At 45.5% G+C, this 23,266-nt stretch overlaps 1 protein-coding gene across 9 annotated transcripts in view; it reads left to right on the top strand.

Annotated features, from left to right (window-relative positions):
* Positions 1-23,266, top strand: part of PHACTR1 (phosphatase and actin regulator 1) — a 587,665-nt gene that overhangs the window by 460,136 nt on the left and 104,263 nt on the right. For all 9 annotated transcript variants that reach the window (XM_047733072.1, XM_047733073.1, XM_047733070.1 and 6 more), the window contains one exon: positions 12,142-12,222. In XM_047733072.1, the coding sequence (XP_047589028.1) occupies positions 12,142-12,222 (81 nt within the window). The remainder of the gene's footprint in view (positions 1-12,141; positions 12,223-23,266) is intronic.

Genomic DNA, 23,266 nt, shown 5'->3' with positions numbered 1-23,266 from the left:
GTGCGGAGCTCAACTCGGGGCTCCATCTCACGACCCTAAGATTATGACCTGAGCTGAAATCCAGAGTCCTATGCTTAGCCAGTGGAGCCACCCAGGTGCCCCGAGAATGTGCCAGTTATTTTTAACAATTTCATCCGATCGAGGCATTCACTAGGGAAAGCAGTCTGCCCACGATGTCACTTCTAAGTTCATCGATGTCAGAGAACCATGGGATTCCTTGGCTTAGAACACACCTTTGTGGATGGGGAGGCTGGGAGAGCACTGGATGGGAGATGCTGGGGACCTGGTTGCTGGTAACTGTGGCATAGATTGCAGTGCTGGCTCAGAAGGGCTCCCAGAAATACTTGGACGGGAACCACTCCATCATTAGCGTTGGTCTCTGGGCTTTAGTGGAAGTCCCTGCCAGGGATCCGTTCTTCACCAGACTCTGCCTTTCTAAAGCATTCGCTCATAATGGAACAGACTTCAGAACAAGAGGTTGGAACGTAAAGCTGTGGGAAATACCCCTAGTTTTTCCTATGTGACAAACCCCCGCCGAGGATAGGTGTGTTTTAAGATGTTGGTCTTGCTATTACTTAAGCATGGTGAGGCCAACAGATCAGGAGATGCCTGCCATTAAAAAGATGGTTTGGGGATGCCTCGGTGACTCAGTGGGTTAAGTGTCTGACTATCGGTTTCAGCTCAGGTTATGATCTCAGGGTCTTGGGATCGAGCCCCATGTCGAGCTCCCCACTCAGCACAGAGTCCGCTCACCCCTCTCCCTCCCAGTCTGTTCCTGTCTCCACTTGTGCTCTGTCTCCCCTCTCTCTCTCTCTCTCTCTCTCTCTCAAATAAATAAATAAAATCTTTGAAAAAATTATTTTAAAAAGATGGTTGGTTACACTCACAGGGTCCAAGAGAAAGGGTCATGCCATGCCACGGAGGGCCATGTGGGGAAACATCGGGGTTGGTTAGGAGGCAGAGAGTGGGAGGGAAATGCGGAAAATGTGGGCAAGAGCCTGTAGTGTGTTTCCCGCAGGAAAGAATGGACAGTGGAAGCAAGATTGCCCGGGTGGTTTGAATCATCTCAGCAGGCTCCGGGGCATGGGACTATTTCCAGTTGTCTGGCCCCCGGGCCTGGGCTGATGAGGGCAGGTGGATAGTGGCCTGTAGAGTAGGAGCTCCATGAAGGAGGTGGTTGGGGGTAAGGGCTCTGGGTCAGGTGGTTTGATCATGAAAGGTAGGTTCACAGGCTAGCCAGGTGCTGCCTGCGCTATTTGGCTAGCCCTCGGAGAGGCAGCCTCACTGGGATTAGCAAGACCCCCAAGAGTCACCTGAAACTAACATAACATTGTATGTAGACTAAATTTTAAAAGGGAAAAATACAGAAAGTAAAAAGATAAGATTAATAAACAGTGATAGAGATGCGAGAATAATTTTGCATCTCAAGGTTTTCTACGTGGCTTTTATATTCAGGCTGAGTTTGAAGGCAAGCTTTGGAGGTCTTCCTTAGACATCCCAACCTTTGATTATGGTTTCAGGCAGTGGGGGGCATTTGGGGGCTATTTTTGGTATAGTAATGGAGAAATCTCCTATTCATTTCAGGCAAGAGGGGTATGGGAAACTTCCTTTTGTACATTGGATCTACTCAACTAATTCTTTGTCAGTCTATAAAAGCAAATCAGTAATGTTTGCCCCCTTTCCTCTCAGGCTGTCTCTTACACTGGGCATAGAATTTTAGATCAGATGTCCCTGCAGTAGACTTTTGCACATTTGCTAGCTTATGCGATTTTGTTTTTGATGTTTCCCTTGCTACAGGACCACCTCGAACTCTTATTACAGTGTTCTGCATTTACTGCAGCCTGGAAAATGGGTTCTTTTCTAAAGATCCACTGTCTGAGCTGTACCTTCATTTTGGAGGGGAATTAGATTCTGTGCTTTTCCTATTTTGGTTCTGTTTAGAGAGATTTAGAAAAATGTTTTTTAGGAATTTACCTTTACATGTTAAATTCCTAACCCTTCGATTTTAACATTGTCCTCTTGTTTACGGTGGCCTAACATTTATTTAATTGTCTGTTTAGAGGTACTGTTTTTGTTTTTAACTGATGTTTTTTCCATTATGGGAATTTTTCTCTCATGGTTACTTTTTTTCATGTCCTAACAACTTATGGAGGTATTGTTTACATACCCTTACATACCATACAAGTAACTCATTGAAGGCATATAACTTGATGATTCCAGTAAATTTAAAGAGTTTTATAGCCATCACTGCTGTCCAGTTTTATAACAAAAATGCTTACTCCAGAACATTCCCATGTGTGGTCTGTCAGATTTCTTACTGCCTTGTGCTTTAATAATTCAGTAACGTTTGAGTGATCCCTGTCTTTTATATTTTCTTGTTTTAAAAGAAGTCTTAACTTTTTCTTTCATATAAAAATATTCCTTTTTTTTTAAGAGAATGAGTGAGAGTGGGGGGAGGGGAAAAGGGAGAGGGAGAGAGAGAATCTTAAGCAGGCTCCACGCCCAGCTCAGAGCCCGAGGCAGAGCTTGATCTCATGACCCTGAGATCATGGCCTGAACGGAAATCAGCAGTCAGACGCTCAACTGACTGAGCCTCCCAGGTGCCCCTAAAAATACTACTTTTTACCACACATCTAACAAGACTTTTTCAGTTTTCTTTTTTTAAAAGAGGTGGTTGACTTGGTGCTGTTAACTTCCATTTCCTGCGTCCCAAAGGCAAGCATTGCCCAGTGAACCAGCTCACGGTCATGCCATGGATCTCCATTTCTCTGATCTGTTCCTGCTATCCTTTGGGCAGGTGGGGTACCTGTTACACCTTCTGTCTTCCCTGATGTGTTGCTTCTCTTCCTCTGACTTTAACTTTTTGTTATTTCTTCTCTGTTTTTCTTTTTTTCATCTTACCCAAAGCCAAAGTTGATGGAAAGTGCAGATCGGACCTCGTCTTGGTCAGTGGACAGGAAACCATTATGTTTTCTTTCTCCTACATCAAGCCCTCCCCTGCCCAGTGTTTGGTGGTTCAGTAGTAGACCAGGTCAGAGGATCTCAGTCATCCTTCTGTTCCAAACAGCCCACTTAACTTTACTTCCCAGAGCAGTGGTGAGCTTGTCTTTGTCTGAGGTTAAACTTCGCTCTAACTTTGGAAGGGCTGCTGAAAATAAGACTGGAAAGCAGACATCACATATATCTTGTTAAAAGAGTAAGTAAAGAGTGCCCCAGAAGAAAGACTCTCCTAAAAATAAAGTGTAATTATGCCATTGTACCATGACCTACAGACCCAAGTAAACTACTAATAAGATCACCTTCCATTTTTAGAGCCTTGTACGTTAGATTATATTTAGAGCCTGTACATATCATAACAGTCCTCACAACAATGTGGAATGGAAAAAAAAAGCCACCAGGCATTATTATCTCTTTCTCCTCTGCCACTTACTGCTGTTTGACGCTGAGCAAGTCAGTTTTGCAGGGTCTCAGGTACCTCTGAGAAATGGGAATGATACTATTTCACAGAATGTGGTGAGGATTAAATTAAATAACGTGCTATGAGCAGCCAACTATATAAACCAATTAATAACAAAATCAAAGAAACACATCGACAAGAATACAATCATAGTAGGGGATTTTAACACTCCCCTCACTGAAATGGACAGATCATCCAAGCAAAAGATCAACAAGGAAATCAAGGCCTTAAATGACACACTGGACCAGATGGACATCACCGATATATTCAGAACATTTCATCCCAAAGCAACAGAATACACATTCTTCTCTAGTGCACATGGAACGTTCTCCAGAATAGATCACATTCTTGGTCCTAAATCAAGTCTCAACCGGTATCAAAAGATTGGGATCATTCCCTGCATATTTTCAGACCACAATGCTCTAAAGCTAGAACTCAATAACAAGAGGAAATTTGGAAAGAACCCAAATCCATGGAGACTAAACAGCATCCTTCTAAAGAATGAATGGGTCAACCAGGAAATCAAAGAAGAATTGAAAAAAATTATGGAAACAAATGATAATGAAAACACAACAGTTCAGAATCTGTGGGACACAACAAAGGCAGTCCTGAGAGGAAAATATATAGCGGTACAAGCCTTTCTCAAGAAACAAGAAAGGTCTCAGGTACACAACCTAACCCTACACCTAAAGGAGCTGGAGAAAGAACAAGAAAGAAACCCTAAACCCAGCAGGAGAAGAGAAATCATAAAGATCAGAGCAGAAATCAATGAAATAGAAACCAAAAAAACAATAGAACAAATCAACGAAACGAGGAGCTGGTTCTTTGAAAGAATTAATAAGATTGATAAACCCCTGGCCAGACTTATCAAAAAGAAAAGAGAGAGGACCCAAATAAATAAAATCATGAATGAAAGAGGAGAGATCACAACGAACACCAAAGAAATACAGACAATTATAAGAACATACTATGAGCAACTCTACGCCAACAAATTTGACAATCTGGAAGAAATGGATGCATTCCTAGAGACATATAAACTACCACAACTGAACCAGGAAGAAATAGAAAGCCTGAACAGACCCATAACCAGTAAGGAGATTGAAACAGTCATCAAAAATCTCCAAACAAACAAAAGCCCAGGGCCAGACGGCTTCCCGGGGGAATTCTACCAAACATTTAAAGAAGAACTAATTCCTATTCTCCTGAAACTGTTCCAAAAAATAGAAATAGAAGGAAAACTTCCAAACTCATTTTATGAGGCCAGCATCACCTTGATCCCAAAACCAGACAAGGATCCCAACAAAAAAGAGAACTACAGACCAATATCCTTGATGAACACAGATGCAAAAATTCTCGCCAAAATACTAGCCAATAGGATTCAACAGTACGTTAAAAGGATTATTCACCATGACCAAGTGGGATTTATTCCAGGGCTGCAAGGCTGGTTCAACATCCGCAAATCAATCAATGTGATACAACACATTAATAAAAGAAAGAACAAGAACCATATGATACTCTCCATAGATGCTGAAAAAGCATTTGACAAAGTACAGCATCCCTTCCTGATCAAAACTCTTCAAAGTGTAGGGATAGACGGCACATACCTCAATATTATCAAAGCCATCTATGAAAAACCCACCGCAAATATCATTCTCAATGGAGAAAAACTGAAAGCTTTTCCGCTAAGGTCAGGAACACGGCAGGGATGTCCGTTATCACCACTGCTATTCAACATAGTACTAGAAGTCCTAGCCTCAGCAATCAGACAACAAAAGGAAATTAAAGGCATCCAAATCAGCAAAGAAGAAGTCAAACTATCACTCTTCGCAGATGATATGATACTCTATGTGGAAAACCCAAAAGACTCCACTCCAAAACTGCTAGAACTTGTACAGGAATTCAGTAAAGTGTCAGGATATAAAATCAATGCACAGAAATCAGTTGCATTTCTCTACACCAACAACAAGACAGAAGAAAGACAAATTAAGGAGTCCATCCCATTTACAATTGCACCCAAAACTATAAGATACCTAGGAATAAACCTAACCAAAGAGACTAAGAATCTATACTCAGAAAACTATAAAGTACTCATGAAAGAAATTGAGGAAGACACAAAGAAATGGAAAAATGTTCCATGCTCCTGGATTGGAAGAATAAATATTGTGAAAATGTCTATGCTACCTAAAGCAATCTACACATTTAATGCAATTCCTATCAAAATACCATCCATTTTTTTCAAAGAAATGGAACAAATAATCCTCAAATTTATATGGAACCAGAAAAGACCTAGAATAGCCAAAGGAATATTGAAAAAGAAAGCCAAAGTTGGTGGCATCACAATTCCGGACTTCAAGCTCTATTACAAAGCTGTCATCATCAAGACAGCATGGTACTGGCACAAAAACAGACACATAGATCAATGGAACAGAATAGAGAGCCCAGAAATGGACCCTCAACTCTATGGTCAACTCATCTTCGACAAAGCAGGAAAGAATGTCCAATGGAACAAAGACAGCCTCTTCAATAAATGGTGTTGGGAAAATTGGACAGCCACATGCAGAAAAATGAAATTGGATCATTTCCTTACACCACACACGAAAATAGACTCAAAATGGATGAAGGATCTCAATGTGAGAAAGGAATCCATCAAAATCCTCGAGGAAAACACAGGCAGCAACCTCTTCGACGTCAGCCGCAGCAACATCTTCCTAGGAACATCACCAAAGGCAAGGGAAGCAAGGGCAAAAATGAACTTTTGGGATTTTATCAAGATCAAAAGCTTTTGCACAGCAAAGGAAACAGTGAACAAAACCAAAAGACAACTGACAGAATGGGAGAAGATATTTGCAAATGACATATCAGATAAAGGGCTAGTGTCCAAAATCTATAAAGAACTTAGCAAACTCAACACCCAAAGAACAAATAATCCAATCAAGAAATGGGCAGAGGACATGAACAGACATTTCTGCAAAGAAGACATCCAGATGGCCAACAGACACATGAAAAAGTGCTCCATATCACTCGGCATCAGGGAAATACAAATCAAAACCACCATGAGATATCACCTCCCACCAGTCAGAATGGCTAAAATTAACAAGTCAGGAAATGACAGATGCTGGCGAGGATGCGGAGAAAGGGGAACCCTCCTACACTGTTGGTGGGAATGCAAGCTGGTGCAACCCCTCTGGAAAACAGCATGGAGGTTCCTCAAAATGTTGAAAATAGAACTACCCTATGACCCAGCAATTGCACTGCTGGGTATTTACCCTAAAGATACAAACATAGTGATCCGAAGGGGCACGTGCACCCGAATGTTTATAGCAGCAATGTCTACAATAGCCAAACTATGGAAAGAACCTAGATGTCCATCTACAGACGAATGGATAAAGAAGATGTGGTATATATACACAATGGAATACTATGCAGCCATCAAAAGAAATGAAATCTTGCCATTTGCGACGACGTGGATGGAACTAGAGGGTATCATGCTTAGCGAAATAAGTCAATCGGAGAAAGACAACTATCATATGATCTCCCTGATATGAGGGAGAGGAGATGCAACATGGGGGGTTGAGGGGGTAGGAGAAGAGTAAATGAAACAAGATGGGATTGGGAGGGAGACAAACCATAAGTGACTCTTAATCTCACAAAACAAACTGAGGGTTGATGGGGGGAGGGGGTTGGGAGAGGGGGTGGGGTTATGGATATCGGGGAGGGTATGTGCTATGGTGAGTGTTGTGAAGTGTGTAAACCTGGCGATTCGCAGACCTGTACCCCTGGGGATAAAAATATATGTTTATAAAGCTGTAAAAAAAAAAAGAAAGAAAGGATGAATCCCCAAGTTTTGTAGCAACATGGAAGGGACTGGAAGAGATTATGCTGAGTGAAATAAGTCAAGCAGAGAGAGTCAATTATCATATGGTTTCACTTATTTGTGGAGCATAACAAATAGCATGGAGGACAAGGGGAGATGGAGAGGAGAAGGGAGTTGAGGGAAATTGGAAGGGGAGGTGAACCATGAGAGACTATGGACTCTGAAAAACGATCTGAGAATTTTGAAGGGGTGGGGGGTGGGAGGTTGGGGGCACCAGGTGGTGGGTATTGTAGAGGGCACGGATTGCATGGAACACTGGGTGTGTTGCAAAAATAATGAATACTGTTATGCTGAAAAAAATAAAAAAAAAAAAAAATAACGTGCTATGCCGCCCTCCCAAAATGATTGTGTATCCCCTGTCGACACAGGGTTCTGTGCTAGGAAATGGACAAAGCCATAGGATAAAGGAGCCATCTCTTCCCAGAATGTCAATTCAACTTGGAAATTGGTTGGGGGTGGGTATCGTCTTGTTTGAAGAAGAGCAAATCTATTATGGGAACTCCAGCTCAGTTCTTTTGTTGAAAAAGATTTCATTTAAGAGAAAGAGAGAGAGCATGAGTGGGGGCGGAGGGGAGGAAAGGCAGAGAGAGAGAAAGCAGACTTCCCACTGAGCGGGAAGCCGGATGGGGAACTCGATCCCAGGACCCCAGGATCATTGCCTGAGCCAAAGGCAGACGCTTAACTGACTGAGCCACCCAGGCACCTTTCCACCTTAATTCTTAAGGAAAAACTCAGTTCAGTAAAGAAATGGCATGCTTGGGTCAGCCAGCTCAGTCCTATCCTTGGAGCCTCTGGTATTACTGCTTTGCCATTAGGAGTGTTGCCATGGAAAAGTTTGAGAAACACTGATGCCTGAAAGAGTTTACCACAGTCCGTGCCAGTATAGCACGGTCTTAGTTAATCCTTGTTTTAGAAAGTATGCAGCTACATTCCCCAGCATGTACTTGACATCTCCTCTAAAGCACAGCTAACGCTGGGCTCCCCATCTTCCCTACAAACCTGATTCTCAACCCGTGTCCCCCACTGAGTTCTCAACACCACTGTCCATTCAGCTGTACGAGTCAGGAGCCAAGCAGTTGCCCTTGACCCCTCCCTTTCCTTCACATTCTTCACTTGACCCCATAGCCACCTCACCACTTTCATGTGACTTGAATGCATCGTCCGTCCGCATCTCCATCACCAGTATCTGGGTCCAAGTGACCGTCATCTCTTGCCTAGACTGGGGAAGCCCCTAGAACTGGCCCTCCTCCAATGCATCCTCCACGATGAAATGTAAATGGCTTATTCCCATTGTCCTTAGAACATCATGGTCCATGAGGCCCTGCTGGGCCCAGCCCCCATCCCTCTGGCCACATCTCGAGTCCTCCATCTGGTGCTGGTGGCTGCAGTGACACTGGGGGCTCTCTCTCACCAAGGACACCATGACTCCTCCATCCGGAGTCACTGCCCTGTTTGCTACATCTAGAATGTCTCCCTCAGTCCCTACCTGACTGTCCTTGAGATAATACATATTCATCTTTCAAACTCTGCTTGTGGGTCCCTTCCTCAGAAAAGCCTTTTCTCATGACCCTGTAGGGGAGATTACTGATCACACATCTGGTAGAACATGTCCCTTTCTTTTTTTTTTTTTTAGGATTTTATTTATTTATTTGACAGAGATCACAAGTAGGCATAGAGGCAAGCAGAGAGAGAAAGCGAGAAGCAAGCTCCCCGCTGAGCAGAGAGCCCGAGGTGGGGCTCCATCCCAGGACCATGGTATCATGACCTGAGCCGAAGGCAGAGGCTTAACCCACTGAGCCACCCAGGTGCCCCTGAACATGTCCCTTTCTTTTAGCAGGACTTACCTGGATTTGTAATCACACATTAGCTAATACTGTTTGACGGCTGTCTGAACCACATATCAGTCTGTCAGCTCTGCGAGAGTAGGGACTGTCAGAGTGCCTTTCGCCACGGGCAGGGGGTCTGTCCTTGTTGGACAAGCGTGGGGAGCCCGCGGGGATCCGTATGGCTGAGTGGCTGGCCCAGGAGCGCTCACGTTCTGCTGAAACTTGCCATCTCCGGCTGCCAAGTCCGTGGCTTTGCCCAGCTTGCTGTGGATTCTTCCTCCAGGGCTGGGCCTTAGCTCCTCCCACTTCTGTCTGTGGCTTTGACAAGCTCCTGAGAAACCTCATTTTGATTAAGGGAAATCCATCCAATCTGTGGTTCAATACAGGATTGGCAAAGCACCTCCTCTGTGTGCTTTCTGGGTGGCATCAAGATGTGTTAGCAAAGTCCTTGCTTAAAAATCCCTGCTTTGCTTGGGGCGCCTGGGTGGCTCAGTGGGTTAAGCCTCTGCCTTCGGCTCAAGTCATGATCTCAGGATCCTGGGATCGAGCCCTGCATCGAGCCCTGCTCAGCAGGGAGCCTGCTTCCCCCCCCCCCCCTCTCTCTGCCTCCCTTTCTGCCTACTTATGATCTCTGTCTGTCAAATAAATAAATAAAATCTTTAAAAAAAAAATCCCTGCTTTGCTTTGCCGTCCAGTCTCTTCCCACTGCGCCACCAAACCCATCTTTGCTTAAACATGTTACAGGATTTGTGTCCCCCTTGGTGCCTACAGTTACTGGTCCCGCCGCTTCCAAGAACGAAGAGGTAGACAGGATCAAGGGTGGCGGGCAGCAAAGCAAACTTACTGAGCAGCCATCTAAAGTTCCTGAAGAGGGAGGGGGCCAGAGCGGGCTGCCTTCGGGTTTTGTGAGCTCTTTCGTGGAACCGTCTTCAGCAATCGGTGTGCTGAGTCGTGCCAACAAGGGCTTTGGTCACATATCCGTGTACCTATTAGGTTAATGTCTCTCTGCTGATGCTCTTTCTTTGCTGACGTCTGGGGGCTTAGGTCTTAGCTGCCCCTTGCCTGTGATATTGACAAGTGCTTTGTGGTTCATTGTCTTCTTTGAGGACGTTTTGCAGCCATCATTTCTGCAAAGGCTGCAGAGCAGAAAGTCGCTGCGTTCCTGTCCAAGCTGCACATCAGGACGTTAGCGCTGTTTGACCTTAGCTGTCCTGACTCCATATTTTCTTGTTGGGGACCCTGACCCTGAGTCCCTAACCGCCCACTCCTCTGAAAGCAGACAGAACTTTGTAACCAGACTGCAAGCAGTTCTCTCTCCCTTCTCTGGGCGTTCCTCTTCTGCACAGAGGACAGCCTTCTGCCCTCCTGCCCCCCACCATGTCATGTCATTTAGTACTTTTGGTATGAGTCCTAAAACTGCTACAGCGTCCCCCCGCAAACAAGCACCATTCCAGTGATTCCCACACCCACCTTTACAGTTCGACCTCCGTACAACCCTTCTGACCCCACTTCTGTGGGTGTTTATATATGTATCCGTTTTACTATTAATGTGTTCTCAGGAAGCTCTGTGGGACAGCAGCCTAACCTCAGATTTATTTGGCTGCCTCACACCACTGAATTCATTATAAGTTAAGAGAGAGTTAGAATATTTTTAAAAATAGTAAGTCCCCAAAATATATAAAATGTGATTTTCAACCTTGATATGACTGAGAAGAATCCAGAGTTTTTCACGACAATATAGATGTCCAGGTCCCAGCCTGGACTTACTAAATCAGAGAAGCTGGGGCTGAGGCATCAGTGTTTTCTCAGACCGGCAAAGTGACTTGACCAAGGTCACTCAGCTAGTAAGTAACAGAATCCTAGTCCCTATTTCCTTGCTTGCTTTCTAGTGCTCACTTGTATTTTTCAGACTAAATTCTCCTAAGGTGTGTGTGTGTGTGTGTGTGTGTGTGTGTGTGTGTGTGTGTGTGTGTAATCTGTGTTTGAATTTGTTTGCATAAAAGTTTCTTTATTTTATAAATGTCTCCCCCCCGCCCCCGCAGGATAACCGAGCATGCAAAGAATGTGGAGATTTTCAAGCTGACAAAAGCAACCAAAATAATCTGTCCCCTCCTGTTCGCGTGGAAACAAATGTCAGCTGTTGGGGTGGCTCGCTCACGCTCACTTGCGTGGGTTCTGCTGACTTCCTCCACCTTACCTCGAGCCACAGGCCTGCCCTTGGTGCTGCCACTCACTTTTCCACTCCTGGGCTCTGTTTTCACTCAAGTCACCCTCTGTCATGCCCCCTGGGCTGAAAGAAGCCCCCCTCTCCCCTCCTCCAGCACCACCTGCCTGAGCATTTGGCCCAGAGGCACAGCTGGGTCCCCCTGGAGGTGCATTTCATAACTGGGGAGCTCACCCCTCACTTGTCTGTTTGGCTTTGGACCCCAAGAGAGGAAAGCAATGGACGCCTGTCCCACAGGGGTCCCCGACTCCCTGCCCCTACCCCGTCTCTCAATCCAGAGAGCTTTGTGGGAGACATTTGCATACCATTTTTTTTAATAGTTGGGAAGCAACATAATCCTCTGTGAGACCCGATCTATGTGAACGACATAATTAAATGCCACTTACAAGGGAATGGCACGCTCAGGATGCCGTGCGGAGATTGGAGTTAGCACTTGCTCCATTGAATCCCGTTGGCTCTTGTCGGCAGTTCTGTTACATTGACAAGTGGTTGAATTTCTCCCGGCTGTGGTTTACTCCACCATCAGGCGGGGTGAGATGAAATGAGACAGAAGCGCCTGCCTTACAGGTAGTTTGAAGATCGTTTTGAAGATTAAAAGAAATAATCTGATGAAAATGGGTATGGGATTTCATTAACATTAATAACATGTAATTTACCGAAGCTTTTCTGTGTGTTACTTTGTAATACAGGTTAACATGTGATTCCTTTGCAAAGCTCTTGGTTGCGGACTCACACCTGCTTCTCTGTGTTTTGCTCGTAGCCCTGGAAAGGAAAATATCAATGAGGCAAAGCAGAGAGGAGCTGATAAAACGAGGGGTCCTGAAGGAAATCTATGATAAAGGTAAGGAGGACTGGTCCCCTCCATGGGGCCCGGAAAGCCACGTGTGGAGTGTGTGTGCACGTTTCTTGGAATTGGATTCTGTTTTCCGCATCACCTTCTCAGGATTTGAACCTTTAAAACTCCAGATAGTTTTGGAGAGAGAAGAGAATTCTGCAGACCACGCCAGAGCTGTGGGTGTCCTTTTAGAAGAGAGAAATCAAGCTCCTTTCTTCCCAGTGTTGGAATCAGACCACAGTGGGTAGTGTGGAGTAGGGGGGCAGCAGGAACGGTGTGCAGGTCCTGGTCGGGAGCCTGTTCGTGTTCAAATACACACAGTTAATGGCCCAGTCTCTTTCTGGCACTGGGGGTTCCCAAGACAAAGGTTAAAAATCTACAAGCATCTGGGATTTCCTTAACAGATTTTTTTTTTCTGGCCTTCTGTCTCCCCACAATAAAAGAAGTCAACATGGAGGAAATTATAAAATAGAACTGTACACATAAGATATTTCAAATGGTAGCATTGACTGGGAAGCTGCAGGTGGTTTGTGAAAGTGTCCGCTAGGGTTTGCCAATGAATGCTGTGTCTTTTGCTTAGTGAACGACTCTTTCAGTACAAACGTACGCAGAGGTTTAAATGGTATATTAAGTATTCTTCATTTTTGTTTTTTAAGAGTTTTGATGTTTTATTTTTTTATTTTTAAAAATTATTTATTTATTTGGGAGAGAGCATGAGAGGAGAGAGGTCAGTGGGAGAAGCTTGGAGCCTGATGTGGGACTCGATCCCATGATTCCAGGATCACAACCTGAGCTGAAGGCAGTCACTTAACCAACTGAGCCACCCAGGTGCCCGAGAGTTTTGCTGTTTTGAATTAGGCTTTCTCTCCTTCCCCTCACTCCTTCTCTCCCTAGCTACGTTCTCCCCAGCTACCCTCTCGCCCATCTCTCCTCCCTTCTTTCTGGCCCTCTTCCTCTCCCCCTTTCCTCCCCTCTCTCCTCTCCTCTCCTCCTTCTTCTCTCCTCTCCCTCCTCTCTTTCCCCCACTTCCTCTCCCCCGCCCTCTCTCCTCCCCTCTCCTCTTCCCTCTCCTTCCTCATCTTCCCCTCCCCTCCTCTCCCCGCTTCTCTCCTTCCCTTCCACTGTGCATTTTAAGGCCTTCTATGAAATGACAAACTCTCCTCATCCATCTTGATGCGGTTGCCACCAGTAACTGTATGTTTCAAGTCTTACCGTTCCATGAAGCGGGTGTTATTTGCTGGCCCAGGTGATTAAAGCACATATTCTATTGTAAAGATTCATCATGCCAATTAACGCAACCCTGTAATTCTGCGTTGACCGTGTTTCTGTGAATCTTCTGCAGGCCTGACTTGTAGTCTGATAGAAAAAGGCAGGCTGGGGTGCCTGGGTGGCTCAGTGGGTTAAAGCCTCTGCCTTCGCCTCAGGTCATAATCCCAGCATCCCGGGATCGAGCCCCACATCGGGCTCTCTGCTCAGCGGGGAGCCTGCTTCCCTTCCTTTCTCTCTGCCTGTCTCTCTGCCTACTTGTGTTCTCTGTCTGTCACATAAATAAATAAAATCTTAAAAAAGAAAGAGAAAGAAAGAAAGAAAGAAAGAAAGAAAGAAAGAGAAAGAAAGAAAAGAGAAAGGCAGCCTGTGTTTCTTACTTGGGTATCCCCCACCCCCCAGGTTCCACCGCTATCGGTGACTTGGTCCTTAAGCCTGGGGCACGTGTCACTGTATCCATTCCCGTCCCGGGCCTTCCCGGTGGCACTCCTCAAGGACTTTTTCTTAGCTCTGATGGCCACCCCAAGGAGGAAGGGGCCCTGCCCTGTCCTATGTGGCAGGGATGCTAGAGGGATGGCGGGAAGTTGTGCTATTTGAGACTACCTTCTAGAACTAGCAGGGCCCCCTGAGGCCAAGAAATCCCTTCCGTGAGCCCCTTCCTCCTTCTGCCTGGGTAAGGCCTTTCCAGATTAGCATTCTTTGGTTGATTAAACTCCTCCGGGAGAAGGAGTCCACAACATCATCATGTTTCTCCCATGTCTTACTTTCTATCCAAGCCCCAGACCTCCCCTGCATGGACCTGAAGTCTTCCCGCCTCCTCCTTAGCACTCCGCGGCAGAGATGGTCGGTGTCCCACTGCGGATATCAGACTGTGTAGTAAGCACCCACTTGCTTAAATGAACACTGCCGTCACGTTGAAAGCCTGCTCTGATCCAGTGAAACCATCCCTTCCTCTCCCTCCTGTCTTCCTGCAGCCTTTCTATCTCTTACTCTGAACCTTCTGGAACATTCTAGAGAACACATTTGACCATAGCATTTATTATTCCCATTCCAGCTCATAACGGGGTTGAGGTAAGGATTGTCCAAGTAACTCCTGACTTACCCAGAGAAGTCATAGGTTATTAGAGCAAAAGCCTCATTTTCTAGAGACAGAAATTGGGAGGAGGGGGGCTGCAAGCAACTCCCAGCTGCTTTATTTCATGTGCTCAGCAACTGGCTGGGGATGAAGGGACAAGCTGAGCCCCCACTTGTCACCACATTCCCTGACTTCCTTGTCTTTTCGCTGTCACTCTCTGTGCTTTTCTGCTCAGTTGTCGGCCGCCTTTCCTTACAGTCTCTCTCCTCCAGAACACGGCCCTCAGAGGCTCCTGCCTGGTCTCCCCAGCCTCACGTAATGCTTCAGATAGAGAAGGCTCGCAAAAATGTTTGTTGTTTGGATGATGGGAAGAGGAGAAGAGGCGAGGGACTAAAATCAGAAATCCATCACACAGAGCACTCGCAGAACTTTGTATTGGCTCCGGGCTTTTCTGATAGAAAGCATGCATTTGAGGGGCGCCTGGGTGGCTCTGTCAGTTAAGCGTCCGACTCTTGGTTTCAGCCCAGGTCACAGTCTCGGGGTCTTGGGACCAAGATGCTCAACAGGGAGTCTGCTTGAGATTCTCTCTCTCTCCCTCCTCCCCCCGGCTCATGCATTCTCGCTCACTCTCCCTCTCTTTCTAAAATAAATTTTTAAGAAAGTATCCATTTGTACCACTTTGGATATTAATCATGTTACCTTATATCAGCTGTTAGGAACATAGACCCTGGCATCCGATTACCTGGGTTCAATTCCAGTTCCACTACAACTAGCTGTGCAACTTCGGTCAAGTTGCTTACCTTCTCTGTGCTTCTGTTTCTTTATTGTAAAGTGTGTTTAATGTCATAGTGAGGTTTACATGGGATAACATACGGATGGGAGTTTGCTAGGGCTGAGTAACAGAACGGAAATGTCCTTCCTCCCTGGTCTGGAGGCCAGGAGTCCAAGATCATGATGTCAGCAGGATTGATTTCTGGTGAAGTCTCTCTCCTTGGTTTGCAGATAGCTGCCTTCTCGCTGTGTCACCCCATGGCCTTTCCTCCAGGCACACACACTCCTGGTGTCCCTTCCTCTTCCTAGAAGGACATGGGCCCTATTGGATTGGGGTGCCACCCTTATGAGCTCATTGAACCTTAATTATCTCCTTCAAGGCCCTTCCTCCAAATACAGTCACAATGGGGGGGGGTGGGATTCAACAGAGGAATTTGGGAGGTGGGGAGGATACAACTGAGTCCTTAACGACATGTCACAGAGAATAGTGGCTGTCACCCCATAAATTCTCAAGACATGACAACACACCCTTATTAGTAGTCATCCTCCCCCTTTACAGGTGTCAAGACCCTTTTCATGCCTCACCCTCACTCAGTGGGCCCAAGAGTTCAGGAGGAACATCACCGCCTACTTTTATCTGAGGTGCGAGGATCTGCGACCCTGTCTTAGCCATGGCCCCCATGGCCCGACATGAACCACTCCACCCCGCCACCCTGATTCAGTTTCCCTCCTGTACCCTCACTTAGGTTTTCCCGTCCTCTTCCTCCTCCCCTTTCTAGGACATCACTCCTCTCGCTGTAGCTGGGATTCTGGTGGGTAAAACACATTAAACTCTGTTGCCGCAACCTGGGTCAACAGCACGTGGCAAAGGGACTTTTTCATTGTTTTCCAAGTTGCGTGTTTCCAAGAGACATTTCAGAGATCGGGAACAATCGTGCCCTGTTGCCTGGCTGGTAATTCCTCGTTCTGTGCCTTCTCCAGCCTTAGCACACACGACTCCAGTGGCATCAGCCCGCTTACCCGTAGTAGGTAGCTTTCCTCCTCCAACTTCTTTACATGATTGATTTTGCATCATAATACCCCACTTGTTCATAGAAAGTATAAAGGTAAACTGTAGGAAGGCGAGCTTTATCAATATTTGGGCTGGGTGAACTCAGAATTGATGAGATTTTTATTACTCTGACAGTTCTCAAAATTCTTTGTATTTTTTCTTAGCAGTTTACAAAGCCCAAACTGGGACATACATCCAAATCAAGCAAAATGAGAGATTGGGTGGAAGAGGGAAAAGTGTCTCAAATGTCTGTAGGAACAAGGTTGGGAATCCTTCATTTAATGAAATGCATTAGAAGTAGGAAGCACAAGGCACTGACTAGCTTGTGGGTTTTTTTTTTTTCTTTTTTATTGATTTCCATGTAGAATCACATAATCTTAGAGTCCAGAAGGGCCTTAAGATAAAAGTTTTAAAATCCAAAAAAACAGTTTATTCTCTGGGTATATGGAGACCATGGGAGAATGCGGGACATGTTGAAGACTCCGTAAAAAGAAAATTTTTCATTGTTAGTCATGATGTAGTAGGGACACGAAATCATAAATTATTTTAATCCCATTTTCTAAAGTTGCCACAATGTGGGTACAGCATGTTTAGGAAGAACACAACGTAAACATTCAGAGGGACCTTCATCATTCTAAATTGTAAAAATGTAAAAACCAACTACTGGTGGAAAATAATCTGTAATTTGATAGGCAGTTTATTTTTTTAACTATTTTTTTCCCCATCTTGTGGTCTGTGTGCTTCAATCAGAACGTAAGGGTTCTCTTAGACTCACATTCATTTCTTCATTCAACAAATTGGTACTCAGTGCCCTCTCTGTGCCTGGTGGTACCCTAGGTGTTGAGTTACAGCGATAACCAAAAGAGCAAAATCTTCACCTTCTCAGAGTTTCTATTCTACTAAAGGAAATAGGAAAAAATTAAGCCTGTGACATGTTGTCAAAGAGCGATAAACCCTATGAAGAATAACAAAGCAGTGGGGTAAAAAAGACAAAGTCATAAGTGGAGCCATGATTTTAGAGAGATGCAATCCTGGAGAACTTCTGGAGGAGGTGATACTTACACAGAAATTAAGTGATTCGTGGCTGAAACGGAGGCATGGGTCCTTTCACTGACTTCCAAAAGGTACACTCAGTGTGTACCTTTTTAAATTCAAGCCTCTGTACTGCATTTGCCTCTCTCTCTCTCAGTTCTCTGTAAATCAGAGCACATCACTCTCCACCCCTGCTCAGAGCCTGTAATGGCTCCCCGTCTCACTAGGAGATACTCCAAGTTCCTGTGACAGTGTGTGAAGCCCTTTGTGATTTTCACTCCAGCCCCTAAGTTTGCTTTGACTCCCTGGCCATACCTCCTCATAACTTCCTCTTTTTTTTTTTTTTTTAAAGAATTTTACTTATTTATTGGACAGCAAGAGAGAGAGAGTGTACAAGCATGGGGAGCAGCAGAAGGAGAAGGAGAAGTAGGCTCCCCGCTAAGCAGGAAGCCTCATGTGGGGCTCGATCCCAGGACCCTGGGATCATGACCTGAGCTGAAGGCAGACACTTAACTGACTGAGCCACCCAGATGCCCCTCGTAACTTCCTCTTGGTGACACATCTCCAGCCCTGCTTTCCAGCCCTTGAGATTGGCCTTGGCCACTCCCTCTCCTGGAATCCTCTTCCCCCAGATGTCCATCCACATAACTCACTCTCTTTTCTAGTCTTTGCTCAGAGGTCACCTTCTCGATGAACCTTACCCTGCAACGGCCAGACTTGACATTGCTGCTTCCTTCCAAGTCCTCCGTCCCCTCCCCCAGGTGTTTTCTTTCTTTTTTTAGTTTCTGTCTCTTCTCACCTTCAAATAAGCTCTATAAATTCCCTATTTATTGTGTTACCCTGTCTCTTACCTATCTCTCTCCCACTAAAACGGACGCTCCATCACAGAGTGGGATCTTGGCCTGGTTTGTTCAGGGATGCAGCCCAAGAGCCTCCAACAGTGCCTGGGACAGAGTTGATGTTCAGCAAACGCTTATTGAGAGAAGCACGTGTGCAAACCAGAGGCTCGCTGTTGATGCGCCTGTGTTGGTGAACTTCCTAGTTCTCTGCTCCCTCTTGTTTATTCAGCCGTCATGGGCCATGGAACTTCATTGCCAGTTATTTAAGTAGGCGAGATCATTATTGTATGTATGTTTATTTAGATGGATGCTAAATACTCTCCTTTCAAATAGCGGTTTTGAAGTGTTAAGGAGAAAAGTATCCTGAAAACAGTGCATGGTTTGGCCATTAGTAAAATAGCGATATTTCTCCAATTTAGCAAGAATCTCAAGAGGTCAGCTGGCGAAGCTAGTGTCATTTTTCCACCATAGAGATTAAGGAGCGGAAGCCTGGTGAGGTTATTGCCTTGTCGATGGATACACGGCCCCTAGCGAGCGTGGACCCTTAAAACCCCTGCAAAACCTGTGTGTTCTCCATTTGGGATTTATGGGAACACAGGAAAACTTTGTAACATGTTGCCAGTGTGGCTATTGGCATTGTAGCAAATATACTCCACAAATAAACATAATGCTAGATTTGAAGAATATCAGGGTTAACGGTGGCGGCTGGATTTTCCTAGAAGACCTCAGTTCTCCCCCAAGGTCACCTGGTCCTTAGAGGATGGGTGTGTGTAATTCACATGGATGTCAATATCAGGGATCAGGCGGGCAGGAGCGGGAAGGGAGACCCTCTCTCTGCTGTGGGATGACAGGATATCGCCCCTGCCTGGGACTCCGTCCCATACCCTGAAGGGGAACTGGAACATTCGAGAATTGTAGCTGAAGCCTGGCAGCTCTCCCAGAAGTCTCCTGGGCAGTCCCACTGAGACCCCGGGAAGGAGAGTCCACAGAAGAGGGAAGAAGAGCTGGGAGTGTGTTAGCATGGAACAGCCTGGGCGCTGATGAGCAACCTCCCTTTCCACCGCGTGCTGGGAGTTAGAGACCGCGTTTCACGGCAAACAGTAAAGTGCACTGAGGTGTGCTTTTTGCCTTAATTGAGTGAGAGCAACATTTTGAAAGGTGTTCTTTTTAATTAGAAGCATGAACAGAAGCTCCCTGAAATGGACAATTCTCTTATGGACGAGGCTGCAGTTTTCCTTTCTCTGGCATTCAAGAGAAGAAGAAAAAGTAGGGGGGGGGAACCCTGATACTTAAATTAAAAGGTCATTCTGTTTTAAAAATTAAAATAAAAATTCCCCAGGGTATCAAAGGAGACGAATGTAGTAGGCTTTTTAAGTCCCATTGTTAAGTCCCTTCTTAAGTCCCATTGTTTATTTGGTACCCCCGGTGTGTAGATGTGTAGACTTGTCAAGTCGGAGTTTGTGGGAAATGCTTTTCACAGTCTTTACTGGGCACAAATGCTTTGTCATATGTTTTTTGCTGTTTCTGATGCATTACCTAGAAATGGCCTCTTCCGAAAGCTGTGGGATAGAGTAGCTGCGTGGAAATAAAGAGTGTGTGTATCTTGAGCATCAGCGACGTCTAGCCACTTGGTGAAGCATCTCAGAGTCCAGTACAAAGGATTGCCCTAGTGGGGTAGTTGGAAAGTGCTTTAAACAATAAAGAGAATAAATGAAGTTGTGATCAAATTCTTTTAAGCGGAGCACCTGAGTGGCTCTGTGGGTTAAGCGTCTGCCTTTGGCTCATGTCATGATCTCAGGGTCCTAGGATCAAGTCCCACATCAGGTTCCTTGCTCAGTGGGGAGCCTGCTTCCCCCTCTCTCTCTGCCTCCCTCTCTGCCTACTTGTGATCTCTCTCTGTCAAATAAAAAATCTTTAAAAAAAAAAGTCCTTTAAGCTACATGGTGGGTTTTTTTTAAGATTTTATTTATTCATTTGACAGAGATCACAAGTAGTCAGAGAGGCAGACAGAGAGGGAAGCAGGCTCCCTGCTGAGCAGAGAGCCCAATGCTGGACTCGATCCCAGGACCCCGAGACCATGACCTGAGCTGAAGGCAGCGGCCCAACCCACCGAGCCACCCAGGCACCCCTACATGGTTTAAAAAAAAAAAAAAAAATCTCCGTTCCAAGCCAAACAATGACTGAAATTATTGTTATAGCCGTATGTGAGCATCCCCAGTCAATTTACTTCTCTCTTGGGTACTTGTTGGACACCTGTTCTGTTCTGTTGCGGGCATCATCCTGGGCACTGGGAGTACTGAGCAGGGACAAGCCAGGCCTCCCTGGCTGATGGAACCCACAGTCCTGGGAATTAGGGTTCAGGCACTCCGCAGTTATGACGGGGAAAGTACGGGATGTCCGGGGGCACATGGAAGCAGCGCCCACCCAGGCCTGAGGACTTAGGGAAGGCATCCTGCAAAGAGTGGTGTCTCAGGAAATCTGATGTGTGATGAGAATTATCCCAGAGAAGCTAGACAGGTTGGGGGAATGTCAGAAGGGGAAGGACTAGCCCACATGGAGGCACCGAGTTGGGGAAAAGGAAGAGAGTGTGTGTGTGTGTGTTCAGTGTGTCTGTAAGGTGAGGGGATACTGGGACGGATCATAGAGGCAGGAAAACTATTCTCGTTGTTTATTCTTTATTGTGAGAGCAGTGAGGGGCTGTGGAAGGGTTTTCGGCACTATCAGATTTGCAGCCTCTTTGCTCTCCCTACAGAGAAGAACATGGAAGGAGAGGCCAGGACATGAGTCTGGGGGTTAGGATAGTAGACCGTTGATGGGATTCAGTGACATGATGGGGGGTAGCAGGAATGGAGGGGGGCTGGAGAGAGGACAGACTGGAGAATTAGAGGAGATGGAGTCAAGAGAGCCCTGGGACTGCTGAGATTTGGGGAAGAAGAGGGGAGAGTACAGACATGGCGGATACTCAGGATTCTGGCTTAGGTGACCGGGTGGACAGATAGTGGGGCCATTCACTGAGCCAATGACCCAAAATGGGTGAGCCGATGGCACAAAATATTGCCATGGTTTGACCACACTGAGTCTGATATACCCAGTTGTCTACACAGACCACTAAGTATACAGATCTGGAGCTCAGGAGAGAGAACTGGATTGGAAATGCAGATCTGGAAGAGCTGTTGTATAAATGGTCATTAAGTCAACATGAGCTGATGGTAGTTCTCAGAGAGGGTGTAGAATGGGAACCTAAATGGTCCTGATAGAAAACCCTGTGGAACCCCAACACTAAATGTTCTGGGAGTGAAGCAAAAATGGTCTGGGAAGAAGAAAAAGCCCTCAGACACTGAGAAGTGGACAGAAAAATAGAAAGTAAACTGGAAATGTGTATCAGAATGGAAGCCAAGACCAGGAGCAGTGGTTTGGGGAAAAAGAGTGTCAAATATAGACACATTGTGTGAGATATGGACCAAGAGGTGTCCTTTGGATTATTTGTTTGATGCTTCATTGTAGGCTTTTAAATTACCTGTGAAGTCAATGTGTGGTCAGCAGGATATAAGTTAAAAGGCTCAGGTTTCAGGTCACAAACACTTAACTCAAGGAGGGGGAAGCTTATTGTCCAATAAGCAAATTTAGACCAATTATCTCTTGTGTTCTCTCCTCTATAGTATTCCAAATGCCTCGAGCAACGGTTGGGGTTTCTCAGTGCTTATTTAATATTTATCTCCTGAGTCGCCGAGTGAATGAATGACTCTCACATATTAAAGGCTAGTGGCAGGACAGCTTCAGGGTTGGTTAGTTCTTTGGTTCATGAACATGGCTAAGGGATGCCATTGTCAGGCTCCTGCCCTTCACGGTAACAAGACGGCTGCAGGAATCCCAGCATCACATGCAGACGCCATATCCAGAGGAAAGAGAGAGGGCTATCTCTTGTTGGTATCTCTTTCCAAAAGCAAGCAAACCTTCTCCCCAAAGCTTCTCCAGAATCATTCCCATTTTTCATTGACCAGAATTTTTTTTTTCTTTCTATTTTTTTATTTTTTCAGCATAACAGTATTCATTATTTTTGCACCACACCCAGTGCTCCATGCAATCTGTGCCCTCCACAATACCCACCACCTGGTGCCCCCAACCTCCCACCCCCCACCCCTTCAAAATTCCCAGATCGTTTTTCAGAGTCCATAGTCTCTCATGGTTCACCTCCCCTTCCAATTTCCCTCAACTCCCTTCTCCTCTCCATCTCCCCTTGTCCTCCATGCTATTTGTTATGCTCCACAAATAAGTGAAACCATATGATAATTGACTCTCTCTGCTTGACTCATTTCACTCAGCATAATCTCTTCCAGTCCCGTCCATGTTGCTACAAAACTTGGGTATTCATCCTTTCTTTCTTTCTTTCTTTTTTTTTTTTTTTTTACAGCTTTATAAACATATATTTTTATCCCCAGGGGTACAGGTCTGCGAATCGCCAGGTTTACACACTTCACAACACTCACCATAGCACATACCCTCCCCAATATCCATAACCCCACCCCCTCTCCCAACCCCCTCCCCCCATCAACCCTCAGTTTGTGAGATTAAGAGTCACTTATGGTTTGTCTCCCTCCCAATCCCATCTTGTTTCATTTACTCTTCTCCTACCCCCTCAACCCCCCATGTTGCATCTCCTCTCCCTCATATCAGGGAGATCATATGATAGTTGTCTTTCTCCGATTGACTTATTTCGCTAAGCATGATACCCTCTAGTTCCATCCACGTCGTCGCAAATGGCAAGATTTCATTTCTTTTGATGGCTGCATAGTATTCCATTGTGTATATATACCACCTCTTCTTTATCCATTCGTCTGTAGATGGACATCTAGGTTCTTTCCATAGTTTGGCTATTGTAGACATTGCTGCTATAAACATTCGGGTGCATGTGCCCCTTCGGATCACTATGTTTGTATCTTTAGGGTAAATACCCAGCAGTGCAATTGCAGGGTCATAGGGTAGTTCTATTTTCAACATTTTGAGGAACCTCCATGC

Source organism: Lutra lutra, chromosome 6, assembly GCF_902655055.1.
Source record: "Lutra lutra chromosome 6, mLutLut1.2, whole genome shotgun sequence".
Taxonomy (NCBI): Eukaryota; Metazoa; Chordata; class Mammalia; order Carnivora; family Mustelidae; genus Lutra; species Lutra lutra.
Note: the sequence above shows the minus strand (reverse complement) of the source record. Positions and strands in the feature narration are given on the sequence as shown.